Consider the following 19,851-nt stretch of genomic DNA (forward strand, 5'->3'; position numbering starts at 1 on the left):
TGCTGAACATGAACTTGTGGCTTCTGAATCAGGAACATCTATATATATAAAATAAGAGTTTTGTCTGTACATTGCTCAGAATTTGAAAAGAATGGTATTTCTGTATCGATCATGTCCACAGTAATAAGAAAATGCAGTTTTTACTTTTCCGTAATTTCTGTCTGTCTGTATGTATGTACACGCATCACGAGAAAACGGCTGAAGATAATTTAATAAAAATTGGTATGTAGAGTCGGGGGGGGGGGGGAGTCGCTACAATCTAGGCTATAAATTACTTTATTCACGCTGAGTGAAATGGTAGTTGAGGGGAAGGCCTAAAATTCAGTTCTCAAATATTTATATTAATAGTGGTCATATCGATAAATACTACATAACTAAAGTTATATAGAATTCATTTTCTGATCATTTACGTCTTATGCATTTTTACCGTACCGGGTATGATAACACAAATATTCATGAATTTGGATTTTTGTTGCCGAGTCCATATCAACGCCGAACCCCGACAAAATGGGTAAAGAGAATTTAATGAAAATCGGTATATAGAGTCAGGGAATAAGAAAGCTATAAACAATGTTATTCACCCTGGGAGAAATGGTAGTTTAGGGGAAGGCACCTAAAATTTAATTTTTAAATAGCCTACCTATGTTCTTGGTCCTGTGGAAAAGTATTACATAACAAAAGTTATAGAGAATATAAAGATTTCCGATCATTTATGTTTTATTCAGTTTTACCGTACCGACTATGATAAGAGTGGTATTGCAGAACCGGAAGACAATTAATAATGTGAAGGCCTACAATATCGAAAGCGCGTAACATAGATCAACAATAACATTACACTGAACGTTGTTTGTTGTAATGTTCTTTGTCTCTTATGCTGACATTCAACTCCGATAGATGGGATTACTGCTGCGTACCAAGTATAACAGTCTAACTGGATATTGGCGGGAAATAGCTGAGGAGTTAGATAACTTTCTTCTTTAGCATACCATTCCTCTGGTTCATACATTTTCTGATACTGCTGGTACGTAACACACTGGTTCATCATAGTATGCCAGCTATTCGATACCTACTCTGACGCGCTGTTTTGAATGATCAGTGTGCGCACTTAAGTCAGAGGCTCAGTTAATAGTAGTAGGAGTAGTAGTATGAACTGGTCTGGAATTACAATTTAGCCCTATTCCAAATTATTCTTAGGAAAAGCTTCTTCTTCTTCACTTCCATTAAATCTGCATTAATTTTATTCCAAATTAGCAGCGAAGATGTGGTTTCTTCTCTGGCTTGGAGGAAAAATTGCCTCCACCTCAGACAGTTCTTTCCCCCGCCAGTGTAGTGAATTGAGATTTTCTGACTCATCGGGTACTCCCAGGAAACAGATAAGTAAACGGTATAGATTTTGCCCTGGGACTATCCACTATTTGAAACCCCCTTCCCCCCGCCGAAAAAAGGACGAAGATTGTGCACGGGTCACGGATGTCTGCGTCTTGGTCATTCCAGCTCTGTAGCTTTGGACTGTTAGTTCGGCAGCATAGTAATGTTCGTTAAAAGTGAAAAAATGTGTGGTGTTTCATTTGATCGAGTATTTCATATGAAGGCATTGCTTTTAATCGTGCCATTCCTACTGATGTCATTGTAATGACCCATGTTCATTTCAGTTGGGAAAACCACTAAGAGAGTCTTTCTGAGAATCTATAAAGGCAGGCCCAGAGTGAGTGTCTGCCATTATAATGAAAACTTCCCAACCTGATTGTGACTGACGGTAGGCAAGCTGGCCTACCATTACAATGAACGTTCCCTAACCCAGTCTTCATATGAGAAAAGACGTTGGTGACTTGCCCGTTGTGCTTCTAGGGCAACTTTAAGAGCTATGCAACTTAATACAATCTTGCTTACAACGCTCACACTACCTAACCTAGAATTCTGTATAAAATTTAGAATTCCGTAGCGAAGCACGGGTACATCAGCTAGTCATTAATAATTTTGTACTTATCAGAAGACCTGATATCTCGCAAGAGCTTTAAATTGCTTAATAGCAGGCTCCGTACAGACAAGGTCTTCAAAGTGTGTGGCCTTAATTAGGGTACAGCCCTCCAGTATTTGCCCAGTGTGAAAATAGAAAACTGCAGAATAATATCTTCAGGGCTGCCGACGGTGGGATTCAAACCCACAATCTCCTGAATCCAAGCTCACAGCTACGCGACCCTAAATGCACACTCAACTCATTCGGTAAAAAAAAGTGAACTTCCTTTTCTCATCAATCCAGAGGAAGTTCGTAACTGAAAAGTCTCTTTCCACAAAAGCATTTGTGCCTGGTACAGCCAGAGCAAAACTCACAACCACCTCTTATATTTTTACATAGAATGCCTACACTTTAGAGTATGTGGAAGACACAACACAATTTCTTATCAATTTCCACATTAACTTTTCCCCATTACTCAAATTTTCTGGATACAATCTTGTTCACATGTCCTATATCATCAAATAATTCATCTTCATCTACCTGTTTTCTTGTCTTAAGAATTTTCAGACCTTTTAAAAAATCATCGCAAGACAGAATGTTTCAATGTTATCCAATGAAATTATTTCAGAGGCTGATATGAACAAAGCCACTTTTTCTAAATAAATTTAAAAAGTGTCAAAAAATAAACTGGTTAAGCTTCATATTTTGATTGGATGGAAAGACCTTCATTTACCAAGTTAACTAAAAGTGAAGAAATAACTGAAGTTGAAATTTCCAGTACCGTTTTACATGTAATTGGTTTCTTCTTTACACAATTCTAATTCATCAGCTACTTCAGTGGATGAAATCTTGGTTCCTTCCAACTTTTGGATTGAATTTCAGAACATTTTAAGTTGGCCTTGAATGAAATGACGCCAAAGAAGTGACTGTGGATTCCGTCGGGCTGAGTGGTTTAGACAGTTGAGGCGCTGGCCTTCTGACTTACTTTGGCAGGTTTGATTCTGGCTCAGTCTGGTGGTATTTGAAAGTGTTCAAATACGACAGACTCATTTCAGTAGATTAACTGGCACGTAAAAGAACTCCTGCAGGACTAAATTCCAGCACCTCATCATCTCCGATAATCATAAAAGTAGTTGGTGGGACGTAAAGCATATGGCTGTTGGTTCTCAAGAAACTGTTTTAGCAATGTAGACCACTTATCTTCCAGACACGAAATAAGACTATTCATTCACATCAATAACTCTTGTAATTCCTGACATCAATAACAACCATTGAGTTTTAAAACTATCCAGAACCTGCTTATATTCAGTAGCAACAAAAACACAACATACTTTCAGTTCAAACACATGCATGCCTGCACGCAGTATAAATGTGAAAACATTGAAATATTTATTCACTACTGTTTCCATGTCGAAAAGAAGAATATCTGCACTTCTTTGGACACCAATATGTATCACATGGACTGCACAACTAATGCCTTGAATATTCATTTTCAACATACTGTTCAATTTAGCATAAATGTTGTTTGTTCTGACCCTCTTGTACCCACCAACATTAGTGTTACAGTTATCTGCACAAAAACTCTACAATCTTTTCAACTAAACTACGACTTTTAAGATGTCTGCATCATAACTAGCAAATAATTCTGCTTTTTCTCAACTAATGTTCTGAAAACAGGTTACTTTGTACCAAACATTTTTGGAAGAAATGAAATACCTAACTAGAATCAGCAATCATTTTAAGTTTTGTGATTTGATGCATCAACCAACACAAATTTATACTTGGCACCTCACAGTTCTGATTGCACTTCACGCATTGCATACAGCGATAAAATATTCACTAAAATTGACTCACACTTTGTCCTGGAACACTTGCATTTCTTCTCAAATAATTCTCTGATGATAACAGCTATACAGTCCACTGAACGGAAAGATTGGTTGTGTTTTGCGTATGAAATGCAAACAGTCCTCCTTCAACAGCGATACGTTTTTCCTTAATTTGTAGGCCTTTCACGCTTACAAAGTAAGTTATGCTATTGAAATTCTTTGCAGAAACTGCCAATGTGTTCAGTTCTTCTTCTTTGTGTGCTGTGTAATATTGGCATGTCCTCCATGTTCAATGGAAAAAAAACCCTGAATGACATAAGTACATTCCACCTTCGTAGATGATGTGGTTTCCTTCACAAAAGGAAATACTGCTTTCAGGGTTCTGGAGCAAGTACAATTTCTTTTCTCCATATAAGTAAAATAAGTAAATTAGTGCCCTCATTCTGAAGTAGTCCTGCTCTTTACAAGCACAGCCCCAATGGAGGTGAGCTGCATGTACGAACATTATTTTTTAACTAAGGTCCAATCGGCTGTAGCTTTGTTAAGTTGGTGTCAAAATGCGCTCACATACTGTCTCCCAGCATGCCTTGGGCATGAGAGACACCAGCTGCAGTCGTAACATCAATGTGTATGGTTCAGTGTGGGCAGCTAAAATTTCTCAGATAATTGAGCATCCCGCTGAGTACGAAATAAGGTCTACAATTTTGTTTTTTTAGAGGAAGGAACGTGTGAGCTGCGGACATTCATTGCCATGCTGTGCAGAATAAGCAACGTGGCCTATTTTCATCTGGAGTTTTGTTGCTGCATGACAATGTACGACCTGATTTTGCTCCTCAAACTCATGAGTTAATACAATCTTTGGGATAGGAGCAAATGGACCACACACCGTACAGCTTGGACCTTGCGTTGAGCGATTATCATCTGTTCCGTTATCTGAAGCAGTTCCTCACCGGTCAGCAGTTTGACACCGACGAAGAAGTGAAAACAGTAGTTGAAGATAGGCTTCAGTCAAAGGCGGCTACGATGCGGGGATAAAATAATTGGTGGAATGCTATGATAAATATTTAAACACGGTAACTATGCAGAATAACAGCTTAATGTGTAAAGAAGACATAACAAAAAGATTTTGGCAATATCACTATTACCTTTGTTTTTACTGACAAATGGACCTTACTTAAAAAATAGCCTTCATACCATTTTAACCACATACGAGCCCTTCGGCCATTAAATTTCTAGCAGTACCAGGAATTGAACCCAGGCTCCTGAGGACGGCAGCTAACAATGCTAACCGTTACGCTAAGGAGGCAGATTTCCTCATATTAATTACGCATGTGTATCTCGGGCAAAGCGAAGAGCTGAAAACAGAGTGCAATGGAGCATGCTCGCAATGCGAAGCGTTAAAGCTGCTCCCCGGTGGCAGCTACCTGAAACGTGATATAGTGGAAACCAGAGATTAAAAAAAAAAATTGTACTGCATTCTCTCTAATATTAGAGCTCCATCTAGACCTCATTCAGAAAGTATAAAAAATGAATGAAACAAAATGACACAAAAATAAATAACAACAAAAGACAAAGCAAAGAAAAAATATCAGGTTATTGCCAAGTGCAGAAAAATGGGACATTTGGTGTCGCGTTAAAAAACTGGGGGGAAAACGGGACAGTCCTGTTATAAATAGGACATTTGGTCACCCTATCATATGTGTGGCTTGGAGTATACTAGTAAGTATGTGTTCCTCAGTGAATAATAGTAAATAAGATGCACACCAGAGACTTCTGTGCCAGACTGTACTAATGTGTAGGCGATATGCCTCAAAAGTGGAACTGCTGTTGTTGATTGTTCGCCATTAAAGAAGAATTCATTTGAACAGCGTGAAAGAAACTGAGCTATCGTAAGCTGTATGATCCACACCATGCAAGGCCAATAATCTCAAGGCATAAAGGGAGAAATTTAAGTCCTAGCACACTGGTGTGAATAAGAGCTTTGGATGGTTTCCCCAGTTCCAGAAACCTGATAGCACTGTATACCAAAGAAACCAAAAGCTGATCTAGATATATATGGCATAAACACAATGAAGACATTCCAGTCAGGAAAACTGTACTAATAGTGTTATGGGATATTCTTAATTTATTGGAAAAATACCATGGAAAAAAAGAAAGAAAAGCATACCAAAGGAGCCATCAGCTGGTATTTCCACTCCAGGTCATTAAATTATAATTTAATGATATGCCAATGCTATTTGTCTTTTGTTAGGAAAATCTGTACCCAACAGTTTCTGAGCCAAGTTGTAACTTAAGATGAATATACTAAATATTTTACCTTTCTTCTTCGTAAGTTTTTCTAGTTCCCTGTTTTGCTCCTTCTCTTCATGAGCTTTGGCAGCCATATCTGATGTATTTACAGATACAGTTGATTTTATCTCCTGCTGGGCATCCCTCATCTTATCATAAAATACCTAAAATGAAAGGCAATAATATAAATTATGTTATGAAAAATACCAGTAACCACCAGAAAAATGCATTAAAATTTGTCACCAGAAAAATGCATTAAAATTTGTAACTAATTATTCAGCATTTATATTCTGATTATGTAGACTTTGTACCTTCTACTTTTACAGATATACATGCTGTTGGCTCTACTTGCACACATTTACAATGATAATGCATGATAGGAATACAACAAACAAGGAGCAATAGAAAGGAGATAAAAAGATAAAATGGAAACACAAAAGGGCAAAGACTATTTCCACAAAGTTTATACATTGCCGCTGTAATACATGGACTCCCACATAAATAATCTTGGTTCGTTCAGATCTATTTTTACCCAGCCTCCAGCAAGCTTATTTTGACTTGAACTAAGGTAAACAATTTTTGAAGGATGGACAAAAGTCTTGACACTCCATGTTATAATGGTTGGCATGATAAAGAACTCTGATGGTGCACTTCGCATTCATCTGACAAAATACATTCAGCATTAAGACAAGTCCAATAAAGTTTCCCTTCACTATAAGATGGTAGCACATCAGAACACAGATTGGTGCACAGCCCACCTAAATGACAACTTCAGAAGGGCTACACACTGGCAACTGAAGCCATACAAGTATTATTATTACCAGTACTTTCATTAGTACTGCTCAGGACTGTGAAGAATCATTTGATTAATGTATCATTAGATGTGGTATAACATATCTGTTATTCCTGCAGAATTGTTTCCTCATAATGAGGCTGACATAGGAAACTGCCATACAAATCCCCATTGGGAAGTTTCCCTTGAAAAGAAACTTGGTTCAGTCTCCATTTTGGTTGAGGCTCACAGGTAATATATATTTCATGTTAGCCCCATAACCAACAACATTTCTTGGATGCTGCAACTAATTTGCCATCAATATCACATGCCACATCTCCAAGTCCAAAACTACCTTCCTGGATACTCTCCCACCAGTTGTTTAATCAAACCTTGCTCTGTATCAATCCACTAACCTCTACTTCAGCAACCTTCATCCCGACCATGTCAAACACTACCTACCTTACAGACTAGCTACATGAAGTACACAGATCTGCTTTACCTTAAAAACCCTATACTCTTTCTAGCAGAATCTCATTATGGTCTTTGTTTCATCACTTACATTCCCTGCAGGTCACATTTAAAATCAGGCAAATGTGGGAGAAATTACACAGACATTTATTTTATATGATTAACACTTTGAATGTAAATCTGTACAACATTTTATATTGTCAATCAGTGAACAACTCTCGAAGTGATATTTTTTCGTGTGGTACTTCTCAAAGCACTTGTTGGGATGGAGTTCTGGGTTTCTCGGTCAGATTCTACAGATATATGACATATACCACCCTCAACTATCCTGTCTGAACATGTCACAATCAGTAAAACACTTTCAAGATTAAAATTATTGTGTCCACCTTTTCAATACAAATATATTTTTTAGTGATTAAAATCTACATGAATTAAAAACACCAGTTAGGGACATGTTTCGCCCTAGTTATGGGCATCTTCACCCTAACACTAAATCTTAAGGTCAAGAATTAAAACTATAACATCGGAACTTAATAGTAAACTTAACTTAATACTAAATACAATGGTCTTATGCTTTTTACATTGTTTACAATATGTACAGTATGTACAATATGTACATTAACTTTGCCAGAATTTACGAACAATGAATTAATTTATTTTATAATGACTAGACACCCAAATTGTAGATTGGATTGATCACAGCGTGAATTGGGGTTTCTCAAATTGTATTGACTAGAGATTTATCACAGCGTGAGTTGGGGTTTCTTCAATTGTTATGGTCGCCTGAGTCGTAAGAATTGTTACAAAACCAGAACCTTGGTTAAAGTCGTTCATGTTAGGGTATGAATCAGTTTGGATATTCCTTTAGAAAGAAGCATGGTTATGTATTAAGGTTGAAGCATGTATGTCAGAAACTATTGTTGATCGGATAAAAATTTTGGAATATTACGTCATTCTAGTTGAATAACTTCCCACAGGTGCATTGTTCAACCTTGGGAGGAATATGAGTTGTCTGTAACTGGATAACAGAAAAAACGGGGAATTAGAACGATGAATGTGGAACCCAATATGATAATAGTTGCAGAGTGAGTGTTTGAAGAGTAGCGAGAATGTATTCCGCGCGCTTTGCTTTCCCGCTCATTGCTACAATGGCGTACCGTTGTGTTGACTCGCTCAGCGACAGTGCTATAGAAACCCTAATAAACTGTAATTCAGGTAAAGATACATACACAATTATAACGATAATATCAAAATATAAACAGAAATCCGCCAGTGACATATATTCTGTTCATCAGCTAGCTTGTAACTGAATTCCGACTTACGGTTTTGATATATTTTGGTATACGGTACTTGTTATTTTTCAGGTAATGAAGATAATGATTATGAGGTTCAGAATTTCACTGAGCAGTTTGTCAGGCCATTTCGCCCTCCAAGGTGACAGTCTGCACCTGCTTACAACTGGATGGAGGAAGATAGCAAACAATCTCTTCCCGATTGTCAAGGACGTAGTGGTGTGAACGCTAATACAAACAGTGAGAGTTCTGTGTTCGATTGCTTTTCTGTGTTTTTCAGTGCAGACGTAATAAAATCTATAAAAACTGAAACAAACAGATATGCTGCTGTGAGTATTGCAGAAATGCGGCGAGCTGGAACACTGAAGCCACGTTCTACCTGGAATAAGTGGACCACAGTGAAATTATTTGAACTGTATTATTTTTTCGGCATAGTGCTTCACATGCGTATTGTGAAATTGTCAAAACTAAGTGATTACTGGAGTAATCATCCCGTAATTCAAACAAATTTCAATATATTTATTCGTTTCACACTTCCTGGAGCAGAATATGTGAATTTCATTGCACCTAAAAAAAACCTAAATGAGGGGTTGACACATAAAATAACCTAAATAGTTGTTTTACCTTCTTCAAATAAAGAATGTTATTTTCCCTGCATTGTAAAATTATTTCCACCATGATTACAAGCAGTAGGACAGAGATAGTTCATGTTATTACCATTTAATGCAGCACATCCCATGCTTCCCACTACACATGTGACATCTGGTGGCTCCTTGATGCATCTGATAGGTCAGGAGGAATATAAACAGTTTTGTCTCCAGTCGTCCATAGAGATTACAGCCGCCAGAGTGTGTGGTGACTGGTTCCTGCAATATTTTCTAACTGTAATTGTAGGTAGGGACCCTTTTCAGAGGCAGTCCTACCCAGGGAGTGGCGCCCCTGCCTATGTGAGTCCCAGAGCACACTGACCCGGTGTGTAACATCTGGTAAGGGTCCCAGCTGAGGGTTACGAGTGAAGACATCGACGACTTCTACAGCGGAGATGGTGGACTTCGGTACGGTGGAGATGGTGGAAGAGGCAGCCCTGTATTCAGGGATTAATATGTGTACAACCTGCTGCCTTGTAGGTTGAGGTGACTGGACACCAAAGACTAAAGGAGAAAACCCTGAAAGAAAATCTCCGTCCATGTTAGGCTCAGCAGGTCAACAGAGGGATTACTGAAGAAGTTGCTTTCAAGAATAATACGAGCCTCGGGTGTAGGAATTCACGACGACGACATCAGTTTGGTGCGAATGACAGTTTACAGCCCGATGTTACACCAGCTACCCAAACCAAACAAAGACAAAGTATCAGAGTGGGAACGTTAAATATCCTGACATTGATAAACAAAACTGAAGAGCTGGTCGACCTCATGGAAGGGAGGAAACTCCTGATCATGGGCCTGAGTGAAACAAAGTGGAAGAAAAGTGGGAAAATGAATATCAGATTGGACTATAGTCTCTACTGGTCTGGAAATGAAGTAGAGTCTAAGAATGGAGTAGGATTTTTAATACATAAAGACATAGATGCTTGTAGTGAAGTTGAGTTTGTTAGTGAAAGGATAATTAAGTCATCTGTGAACTTAGGAGGGAAAAAGTACAATGTGATCCAAGTCTATGCTCCACAGGTAGAATGCTCAAAAGAGGAAAAGGCCAACTTCCTTAATAACTTGGAAGAACACACTGAGTATGAGAATCTAATTGTAATGGGTGATTTTAATTCACAAGTTGGCTCCCAACGAACAGGATATGAATCCATACTGGGTCCTCATGGAATGGGAAACAGAAATGAAGAGGGAGAATGTATGCTAGATCTATGCATGAGAAACAACCTGATAGTAACACTTGGTTCAAGAAAAGGGACTCCCATAAAATCACAAGATATAGCTGGGATGATAAAATAGGTACAGTAATAGATTATATTCTGATAGATCAAAATGTATGGAAAAATGTCAATGATGTTAAGGTCATTCCAAGTGAAGACCTTGGTGGAGACCATAGACTGTTGGTTGCAGTTATTGCAGAGGAAAGACCTCCCAAAGTCTGTAACAAGAGTCCCAAAAATAAAAACTTGGCGACTAACCGAGCCAAGTGTAAAGAAAGATAGATAGATAGATAGATAGATAGATAGATAGATAGATAGATAGATAGATAAATAGATAGATAGATAGGTCTTATAGTGACGAAGGGATAGGAAAGACCTAGGAGTGGAAAGGAAGCGGCCGTGGCCTTAATTAAGGTACAGCCCCAGCATTTGCCTGGTGTGAAAATGGGAAACCACGGAAAACCATCTTCAGGGCTGCCAACAGCGGGGTTCGAACCCACTATCTCCCGGATGCAAGCTCACAGCCACGCGCTCCTAACCGCACGGCCAACTCGCCCGGTAGCAGAAAAAAAAAGTATGTGGATGACAGAGTCAAATAAGAAAACCTAAAGAAACTGCCAGGTGGAATGATGATATTAAAAAGGCTATCAATGACAGAAACTGTGCAAGAAGATCCTTATATCAAGTAAGAACACGGGGAGATCAACATGAAATAGAGGAGAAGCTGTTACTTCACAGAAAGAAAAAATTACGGGTCAAACAGTTGGTTGTAGCTGAAAAGCACAAATGCAAGGAAGATCTGGCTACCAAAATAACGCAGGATGGAAATAAAAAACTGTTATACAGTACTGTTAAGAATAGAAGAACTCAAAATGAATCTAACCAATCTGTAGAACTTCCTAATGGTGAGGTGACTAGGGATAAGACCAAAATATTACAGGAGTTCCAAAGGCACTTTGAAACTTTGCTGAACTGTTATGAAAATATCACTCCATTAGACGACGAACCTTATGATTTTGGCAGCACAAATACCACTAATCTGACATGGTTGGAAGTAGAGACAGCAATATCTAAGCTGAAAAACAACACATCAACTGGATCAGATGAATTAAGAGTTGAGATGATCAAAGCACTAGGAGAGGTAGGACAACAGTAGATGTACAGGGTACTAATTAGAATCTGGAAAGAGAATGTAATACCCAAAGACTGGAATTGTTGAAAAAAGGTGATAGAAAGAAATGTACCAACTACAGAGGTATAACTCTGCTGTCACATGGACTCAAAATCTACGAATCCATCCTTCAGAGCAGGATTAAAAAATATGTTGAACCTACACTTGAGGAGGAACAACATGGATTTAGACATCATAGATCAACTATAGACCTCATTTTTGCCACCGGAATGCTCTATGAGAAGTACTGGGAGAAAGGTAAAACACTTATAACTGTATCAAAAAAGGGCTGTCCTGGAGGGGCGTGCCATTCCAGCTGATGAGTCCAAATGGCACGTCTGGACGAAACTCTGCATAATGCACACGGCCTAACCACCCAAAAGCTGGTTCTATTACTGTGACTTATAACTGCTTTTCTGGACATCGAGAAAGAATATGACCATGTACCACGCAGGCATATATGGGAACGTTTGAGACATAAGAACATGCCCGATGACATCATAGCACGAATACAATGATTATATGATGAAACCAAATGTTGTGTCCAGGTCCAGGATGGAAGATCAGGCTGGTTTGAAACGAAGAGTGGAGTCCAGCAAGGAACTCGTCTTTCGCCACTTCTCTTCATAATCATAATGGATGAGGTTTTAAAAGCGGTTAAGAGAAAGGATCCAACAACTAATGCCCTGGTTTTTACTGATGATATAATGGTATGGGGTGAGACAGAAGCTGAGTACAAACTAGACTAGATCTCTGGCATGAAGCTTTTACAACCATAGGTCTCAAAATCAGCAAAACGAAGACAGTTGGCTTGGCGATGAGTAGAAACTCTCCAACTGTTCATCTACGAATTGGAGATGAGGAGATGGGTATTGTAGACAACTTCCAGTATTTACGTAGTGTTCTGTCATCAGACAATACCATACATCAAGAGATTAGTAACAGAATACAGAAAGCTTCCAAATTCTATCACGTTGTACATCAAATACTTTGGGATGAAACATTTCCGTTAGCTTCCAAGATCAGCTTGTACAAAATATATCTAGTACCTACTGTATATTGACGTATGGCTTGGAAGCGGCAACACTTACTGGACCAACAGAGAGTCATCTTCAAGCAACAGAAATGAAGTTCCTCTGTTCTTGTCTACAAAAAACAAAAATGGATTAAATAAGGAATGTGGATATCCGACAACAGCTTGGATTGGAAAGAAGCTTGCTGGAGACTCTAGAATTGAAGAGATTGCAATGGTATGGTCACATGAAAAGAACGAACCCTCACAGGACTCCTCGAACATACTTTGAACACAATGTTCCTGGGAAGAGACCAAGAGGAAGAAGACCTTGTGATGGTTGGGAAAAACAGATAATGAAGGACCTTGAAATTAGAGATGTGAACTGGTGTCACATATATGAGCAGCATCTGTGGATGGATAGAACAAACTGGAGGAGGCTCGTACACAATGGCACCCGGTTTGCTGGAGCGAAGAAATGATGATGATGATGAATTGTTGTATAGCGAAACAATGCGTAAATCGCACATATTGAGAAAATGGATTGCTACAGATGGAGACTTCACTACAGATGGTCGAGTAGTCTTCTGTCAGGCATGCTCCAAAGAAGTAAGTTTCCCATAACTGATCTAAAACCTGCACTGCAATACCCTAGCTCGCTTACTGAAGAGTACTTAGGATTTGGATTCTTCATTTCAGGTTAAATGTGAGCAGAAATCCCATCTTGAACAGCATAAATCTGTAGCTGCTCACATGGCTAGCATAGCGAGGAGAAATAAGTCCAGCAGCAACAGTAAGCAAACGTTTATTTCTTCCACAGTTGGCAAACCTAAAGATAACTTTAACTTTCGCCTATGTCAGGAGTTGGTGTCTGCAAACATCCCATGGAACGTGCTAAGTAACCTGACTATGAAAACATTCTTAGGAGACATCAGTGGCCGCAGTATACCCAATGAATCCACTTTAAGGAAGAATTATTTGCATCCTGTTTACCAGAGGTCATTACATGAAATAAGAGAAGATATAGGCGATTACTATATTTGGTGTTCTGTCGATGAAACATCTGACAGTTTTGGTCGCTTCATTGTGAATGTGGTAGTAGGTAAGGTGGATCAAAATGAACCAGGTAACCCTCATCTAATTCTTTGGAAAGAAATAGAACAAACTAACAACAGCACAATAGCCTGCGCCATGAGGGATGCTTTACACATATTGTGGCCAGCAGAGAATCAAGATAGTAAGTTCCTTTTGTTAATGACAGACAGTGCTGCCTACATGTTGAAGGCAGGGCAGGTTCTCCAGTCCTTCTACCTGAGCATGCTACACGTTACGTGCTTGGCCCATGGCCTGCACTGCCTTGCGGAGGAGATTAGAAGCAACTTCAGTGACGTGAACAGCGTGGTTTCTTCAGTCAAGAAAGTTTTCTTAAAAGCCCCAACACTTATACAGTTGTTCAAAGAGAAACTACCAAAAACACCTCTTTCACCTGAGCCGATACTTACCCGCTGGGGAACTTGGCTGCCTGCTGCTATTTACTATGCTGAGCACCTAGAAGGAATTAAAAATGTCGTCAATGACTTGGATGAAACAGAAGCTTCCTGCATCGCCAAGGCCAAAAATCGCTCAAGTGCCCGATCCTCGTCGCTTCCCTAGCATATATTAAGACACATTTTTGTTTTATACCAGAAGCTATTCTCCAGTTGAAAGGTGCAACCTTGCCACTCAAAGATTCCCTGGATATCATTGGCAATGTTTCCAGAAGAGAAATACCTGGGCCATTGGGAGTGGCATGTTCTTCGAAGCTGCAGAAGATTCTTCAACACAATCCTGGTTTTGAAGATATGAAAGTCATCAATTCAGTATTATAGGGAGAAAAGTATTCAGGAAAATTACCCCTACAACCTAATGCATTAGCATCTATGTACTACGCTAAAATGATGTCATGTTCCATTTAAAGAACTTTTCCGTCATATAACAATGTGTTATGTGATAAAAGGAAATCATTTATGCCAGACAATTCAGGTATGTACGTTGTTATTTACTGCAATGCCAAAATAAAACTTACAAAGGAAACAGTAAAGTGTATTCTCTGTGTATTTTTATGAATATGACAATGTAAACTATTGTGAAATAAGTACATAAATTTTTTTTACAGAACTACGAAAACAGAAAAGTATTGCTGCCTGGAGGCAAAACCTAAAAAATAACCTATTTTCAAAATACAAGAAATGTAAATTGAAGGCTTATGCCACCTAAAAATCTGGGCCCTAATCATAACAAAAGCTGATAAAGGCAACTCCACTATTATTATGAACAAGTAAGATTACGTAGAAAAAAACAAAACAATTCTTTGCAGAGAGCTCATTTTCTATAATCAAAAGAGATCCTACACTAAAAATTCAGCATCAGCTTAATACATACATACACACATACACACATACATACATACATACATACATACATACATACATACATTATCATTATAGACTGTTAGCCTTTCAGCGTTCAGTCTGCAAGCCTCTGAGAATTTACTAAACGTCGCCACAATCCTTGATTTGCAACTAGTGTTGTGGCCTCATTTAGTTCTACACCTCTTATCTTTAAATCATTAGAAACCGAGTCTAACCATCGTCGTCTTGGTCTCCCTCTACTTCTCTTACCCTCCATAACAGAGTCCATTATTCTCCTAGGTAAGCTATCCTCCTCCATTCGCCTCACATGACCCCACCACCGAAGCAGGTTTATGCGTACAGCTTCATCCATCGAGTTCATTCCTAAATTAGCCTTTATCTCCTCATTCCGGGTACCCTCCTGCCATTGTTCCCACCTGTTTGTACCAACAATCATTCTTGCTACTTTCATGTCTGTTACTTCTAACTTATGAATAAGATATCCTGAGTCCACCCAGCTTTCGCTCCCGTAAAGCAAAGTTTGTCTGAAAACAGACCGATGTAAAGATAGTTTCGTCTGGGAGCTGAATTCCTTCTTACAGAATACTGCTGATCGCAACTGCGAGCTCAATGCATTACCTTTACTACACCTTGATTCAATCTCACTTACTATATTACCATCCTGGGAGAACACACAACCTAAATACTTGAAATTATCAACCTGTTCTAGCTTTGTATCACCAATCTGACATTCAATTCTGTTGAATTTCTTACCTACTGACATCAATTTAGTCTTCGAGAGGCTAATTTTCAAACCATATTCATTGCACATATTTTCAAGTTCCAAGACATTAGACTGCAGGCTTTCGGCACAGTCTGCATTAAGACCAAGTCCTCAGCATAGGCTAAACTGCTTACTACATTTCCACCTAACTGAATCCCTCCCTGCCATTTTATACCTTTCACCAGATGATCCATGTAAACTACGAACAGCAAAGGTGAAAGATTACAGCCTTGTCTAACTTCTGTAAGTACCCTGAACCAAGAACTCATTCTACCATCAATTCTCACTGAAGCCCAATTGTCAACATAAACGCCTTTGATTGATTTTAATAATCTACCTTTAATTCCATAGTCCTCCAGTATTCCGAACATCTTTTCCCTCGGTACCCTGTCATATGCTTTCTCTAGATCTACGAAACAAACTCAACTGCCTATTCCTCTCGTAGCATTTTTCAATTACCTGGTGCATACTGAAAATCTGATCCTGACAGCCTCTCTGTGGCCTGAAACCACACTGGTTTTCATCCAACTTCCTCTCAATGACTGATCACACCCTCCCTTCCAAGATGCCAGTGAATACTTCGCCTGGTATACTAATCAATGAGATACCTCGATAGTTGTTGAAATCCTTCCTGTTCCCTTGCTTATAGATAGGTGCAATTACTGCTTTTGTCCAATCTGAAGGTGCCTTACCAATACTCCACGCTAATTTTACTACTCTATGAAACCATTTCATCCCTGCTTTCCCACTATACTTCACCATTTCAGGTCTAATTTCATCTATTCCTGCTGCCTTATGACAATGGAGTTTATTTACTATCCTTTCCACTTCCTCAAGCATAATTTCACCAACATCACTTTCCTTCTCCCTATGAGCTTGGCTGTTTGCAACACCACCATGATGATTTCCTTTTACATTGAGAAGATGTTCAAAATATTCCCTCCACCTCTCCAGTGATTCCCTGGGATCTATTATGAGTTCACCTGAATTACTCAAAACACTGTTCATTTCCTTTTTCCCTCCCTTCCTAAGATTCCTTATTACTGTCCAGAAAGGTTTCCCTGCAGCTTGACCTAGCCTTTCCAGGTTATTACCAAAATCTTCCCATGACTTCTTTTTGGATTCAACAACTATTTGTTTCGCTCTGTTTCTTTCATCTATGTAACAATCCCTGTCTGCCTCGGCCCTTGTTTGGAGCCATTTCTGATAAGCCTTCTTTTTACGTTTACAGGCTGCTCTCACTTCATCATTCCACCAAGCTGTTTGCCTTTTACCATCTTTACACACAGTTGCTCCTAGGCATTCCCTTGCTGTTTCTACTACAGCATCCCTGTATGCCACCCATTCACTTTCTATATCCTGAACCTGCTTACTGTCTACTGTTCGAAACTTCTCACTAATCATATCCACGTACTTCTGTATTATTTCCTCGTCCTGGAGATTTTCTACCCTTATTCGTTTGCAGACAGATTTCACTTTCTCTACCCTAGGCCTAGAGATACTTAGTTCACTACAGATCAGATAGTGGTCTGTATCATCGAAAAATCCTCGAAAAACTCGTACATTCTTAACAGATTTCCTGAATTCAAAGTCTGTTAAGATATAGTCTATTATGGATCTAGTACCCCTAGCCTCCCATGTGTAGCGGTGAATAGCCTTATGCTTGAAGAATGTATTCGTAACAGCTAAACCCATACTAGCACAGAAGTCCAGCAAACACTTCCCATCCCCATTAGCTTCCATATCTTCCCCACATTTACCAATCACCCTTTCGTATCCTTCAGTTCTATTCCCAACTCTCGCATTGAAATCGCCCATTAACACTATTCTATCCTTGCTGTTGACCCTGACCACGATGTCACTCAATGCTTCATAAAACTTGTCAACTTCATCCTCATCTGCACCCTCACATGGTGAATACACGGACACAATTCTTGTCCTAATTCCTCCCAGTGACAAATCTACCCACATCATTCGCTCATTTACGTGCCTAACAGAAACTATGTTGCGTGCAATGGTATTCCTGATAAAGAGCCCTACCCCAGACTCTGCCCTTCCCTTTCTAACACCCGTCAAGTACACTTTATAATCTATCTCTTCCTCATTATCTCCCCTTACCCAAATATCACTTACTCCTAGCACATCCAGATGCTTCCTCTTTGGTGACTCAGCCAGTTGTACCTTCTTTCTTCCATAAGCCCCATTAATATTGATAGCTCCCCATCGAATTCCATTTCATTCGCCAAATTATTTTCAAGGAGTCCCTCGCCTTTCAAATGGGAGTGGGACTCCATTACTCCCATAGGTCCGAGGCTTGCTCAAAGTGTTCTGAGCTCGGTAAATTTATGAAGCAGGATGCTGCCCTACTTGCACATAGTCAAAGTGAGGATCTCTCCTCTAACGGGTTATGGACCACCGGTGAATTGTATGTCCTAGCCGCCTGAGCACAAGGAGGGCCACGACTCAGAATATGTCCGAGATGCCCACTCCCATTCCATAGCAACTGGTATCCCGATTCTCAGGACCACTTACTGCGCCACTCAGCCGTTGCCCATGGTTCACGAAATAGGACGTGACTACAGTAACCCACAAACATGACTTAAACAAACACTAAAAAATGCATAATGCCTTTTAACATACAAATAAATTAATTAATTAATTAATATATATCCAGGTCTGCCAACTGCCAAAGCACTTCCCAAAATACATAAAACTGATGTTCCTATCCGACCCATCGTTAATTACAGACCCAGTCCTTTATATAAAATTTCACAGTTCATCCAACATTTCCTCAAAAGAAATAACCATTTTTAAAATCTGGGAATTCCATTAAGAATGTTAATGAATTGGTTGAAAAACTAAATCACGTTCCTATTCAACCCAACTATTTTCTCCATTGCTTCAATATTGTTAACATGTACCCAAGCATCCCGATTTCACAAATTTGACCCATTATTCACAACAGTTTAAATAAACACAGAGGTCTGAACCCACTAGAAATTCAAGATTTCATCTCTATTCTAAAAATGATCTTGAATAACAATTAATTCACATTTGACAATACCATTTACAACAAAATGGGTTAGCTATGGGTTCGCCAGCATCAGGCATCCTCGCTGAAATCTATCTGGGTCACTTGGAACACACCAAAATTAAGAACGTACCGTATTTAGTAATATTATTTTTGGACAAGATATGTGGATGACGCTCTTCTGATCATAAACAAAATTGCAACTAATGCCATCCCCACTCTATCCAACCTTAATCACATTGACCCACAAATCAAGTTTACACTAGAATCAGAAAACGATAAACTCAATTATTTAGATCTAACGATCATCAGACAACCTGGTTAATTGAGCGATAAGATTTTTGGAAAACCAATGCAAACCGCTAACACAATCCATCAAAATTCCATACCCACATGCCCATAAATGTGCAGCAAATCATAGTACGGTAGACCATGTATAGAAAAGAACTTAAAAATGAATTACACACCATTTGCAGCATAGCTATAACAGCTCCTCTATAGAGAAAATCATTAATAAACATAAACATCAACGTTCAACCACCTTATCAAAAGAAAAACTCACATATTTAAAAAGCATGACACAGATATTTTACACAATACCAATTCTATTAATCATAGCAATAAGTTTAATAAGTCAGGTGTTTATAAACTCAATTGCAATAATTGTGACGCATCTTATGTTGGTCAAACAAGTAGGAGCTTCCATACAAGATACTTAGAGCATTTTAATGCTCCGAAATATAACAGATTTTTGGTCATGGGACAGCACATGGGTGATACTAACCATAAGTTTACTATCATCAATCAAGACATGAAAATTCTCAAAGTTATACAAAGAGGCCACCTGCTCAATATTACGGAAAATTGTTTTATCCATCTGGAACAGTTTTTCAATCCTAACTTCAATCTAAATGAAATTTCAGAGAAATCAAACATTTTATTTGACCTTTTATTTCCTATCTTTAATAATCATGCATCAGATAAAAATAATT

At 38.8% G+C, this 19,851-nt stretch overlaps 1 protein-coding gene across 5 annotated transcripts in view; it reads right to left on the reverse strand.

Annotated features, from left to right (window-relative positions):
* Itpr (Inositol 1,4,5,-trisphosphate receptor) overlaps positions 1-19,851 on the reverse strand; it is a 1,013,977-nt gene that overhangs the window by 346,188 nt on the left and 647,938 nt on the right. For all 5 annotated transcript variants that reach the window (XM_067141353.2, XM_067141352.2, XM_067141351.2 and 2 more), the window contains exon 33: positions 6,101-6,236. In XM_067141353.2, coding sequence (XP_066997454.1) covers positions 6,101-6,236 — 136 coding nt within the window. The remainder of the gene's footprint in view (positions 1-6,100; positions 6,237-19,851) is intronic.

The sequence above is a fragment of the Anabrus simplex genome, chromosome 2, assembly GCF_040414725.1.
Source record: "Anabrus simplex isolate iqAnaSimp1 chromosome 2, ASM4041472v1, whole genome shotgun sequence".
In the NCBI taxonomy this organism is placed as follows: Eukaryota; Metazoa; Arthropoda; class Insecta; order Orthoptera; family Tettigoniidae; genus Anabrus; species Anabrus simplex.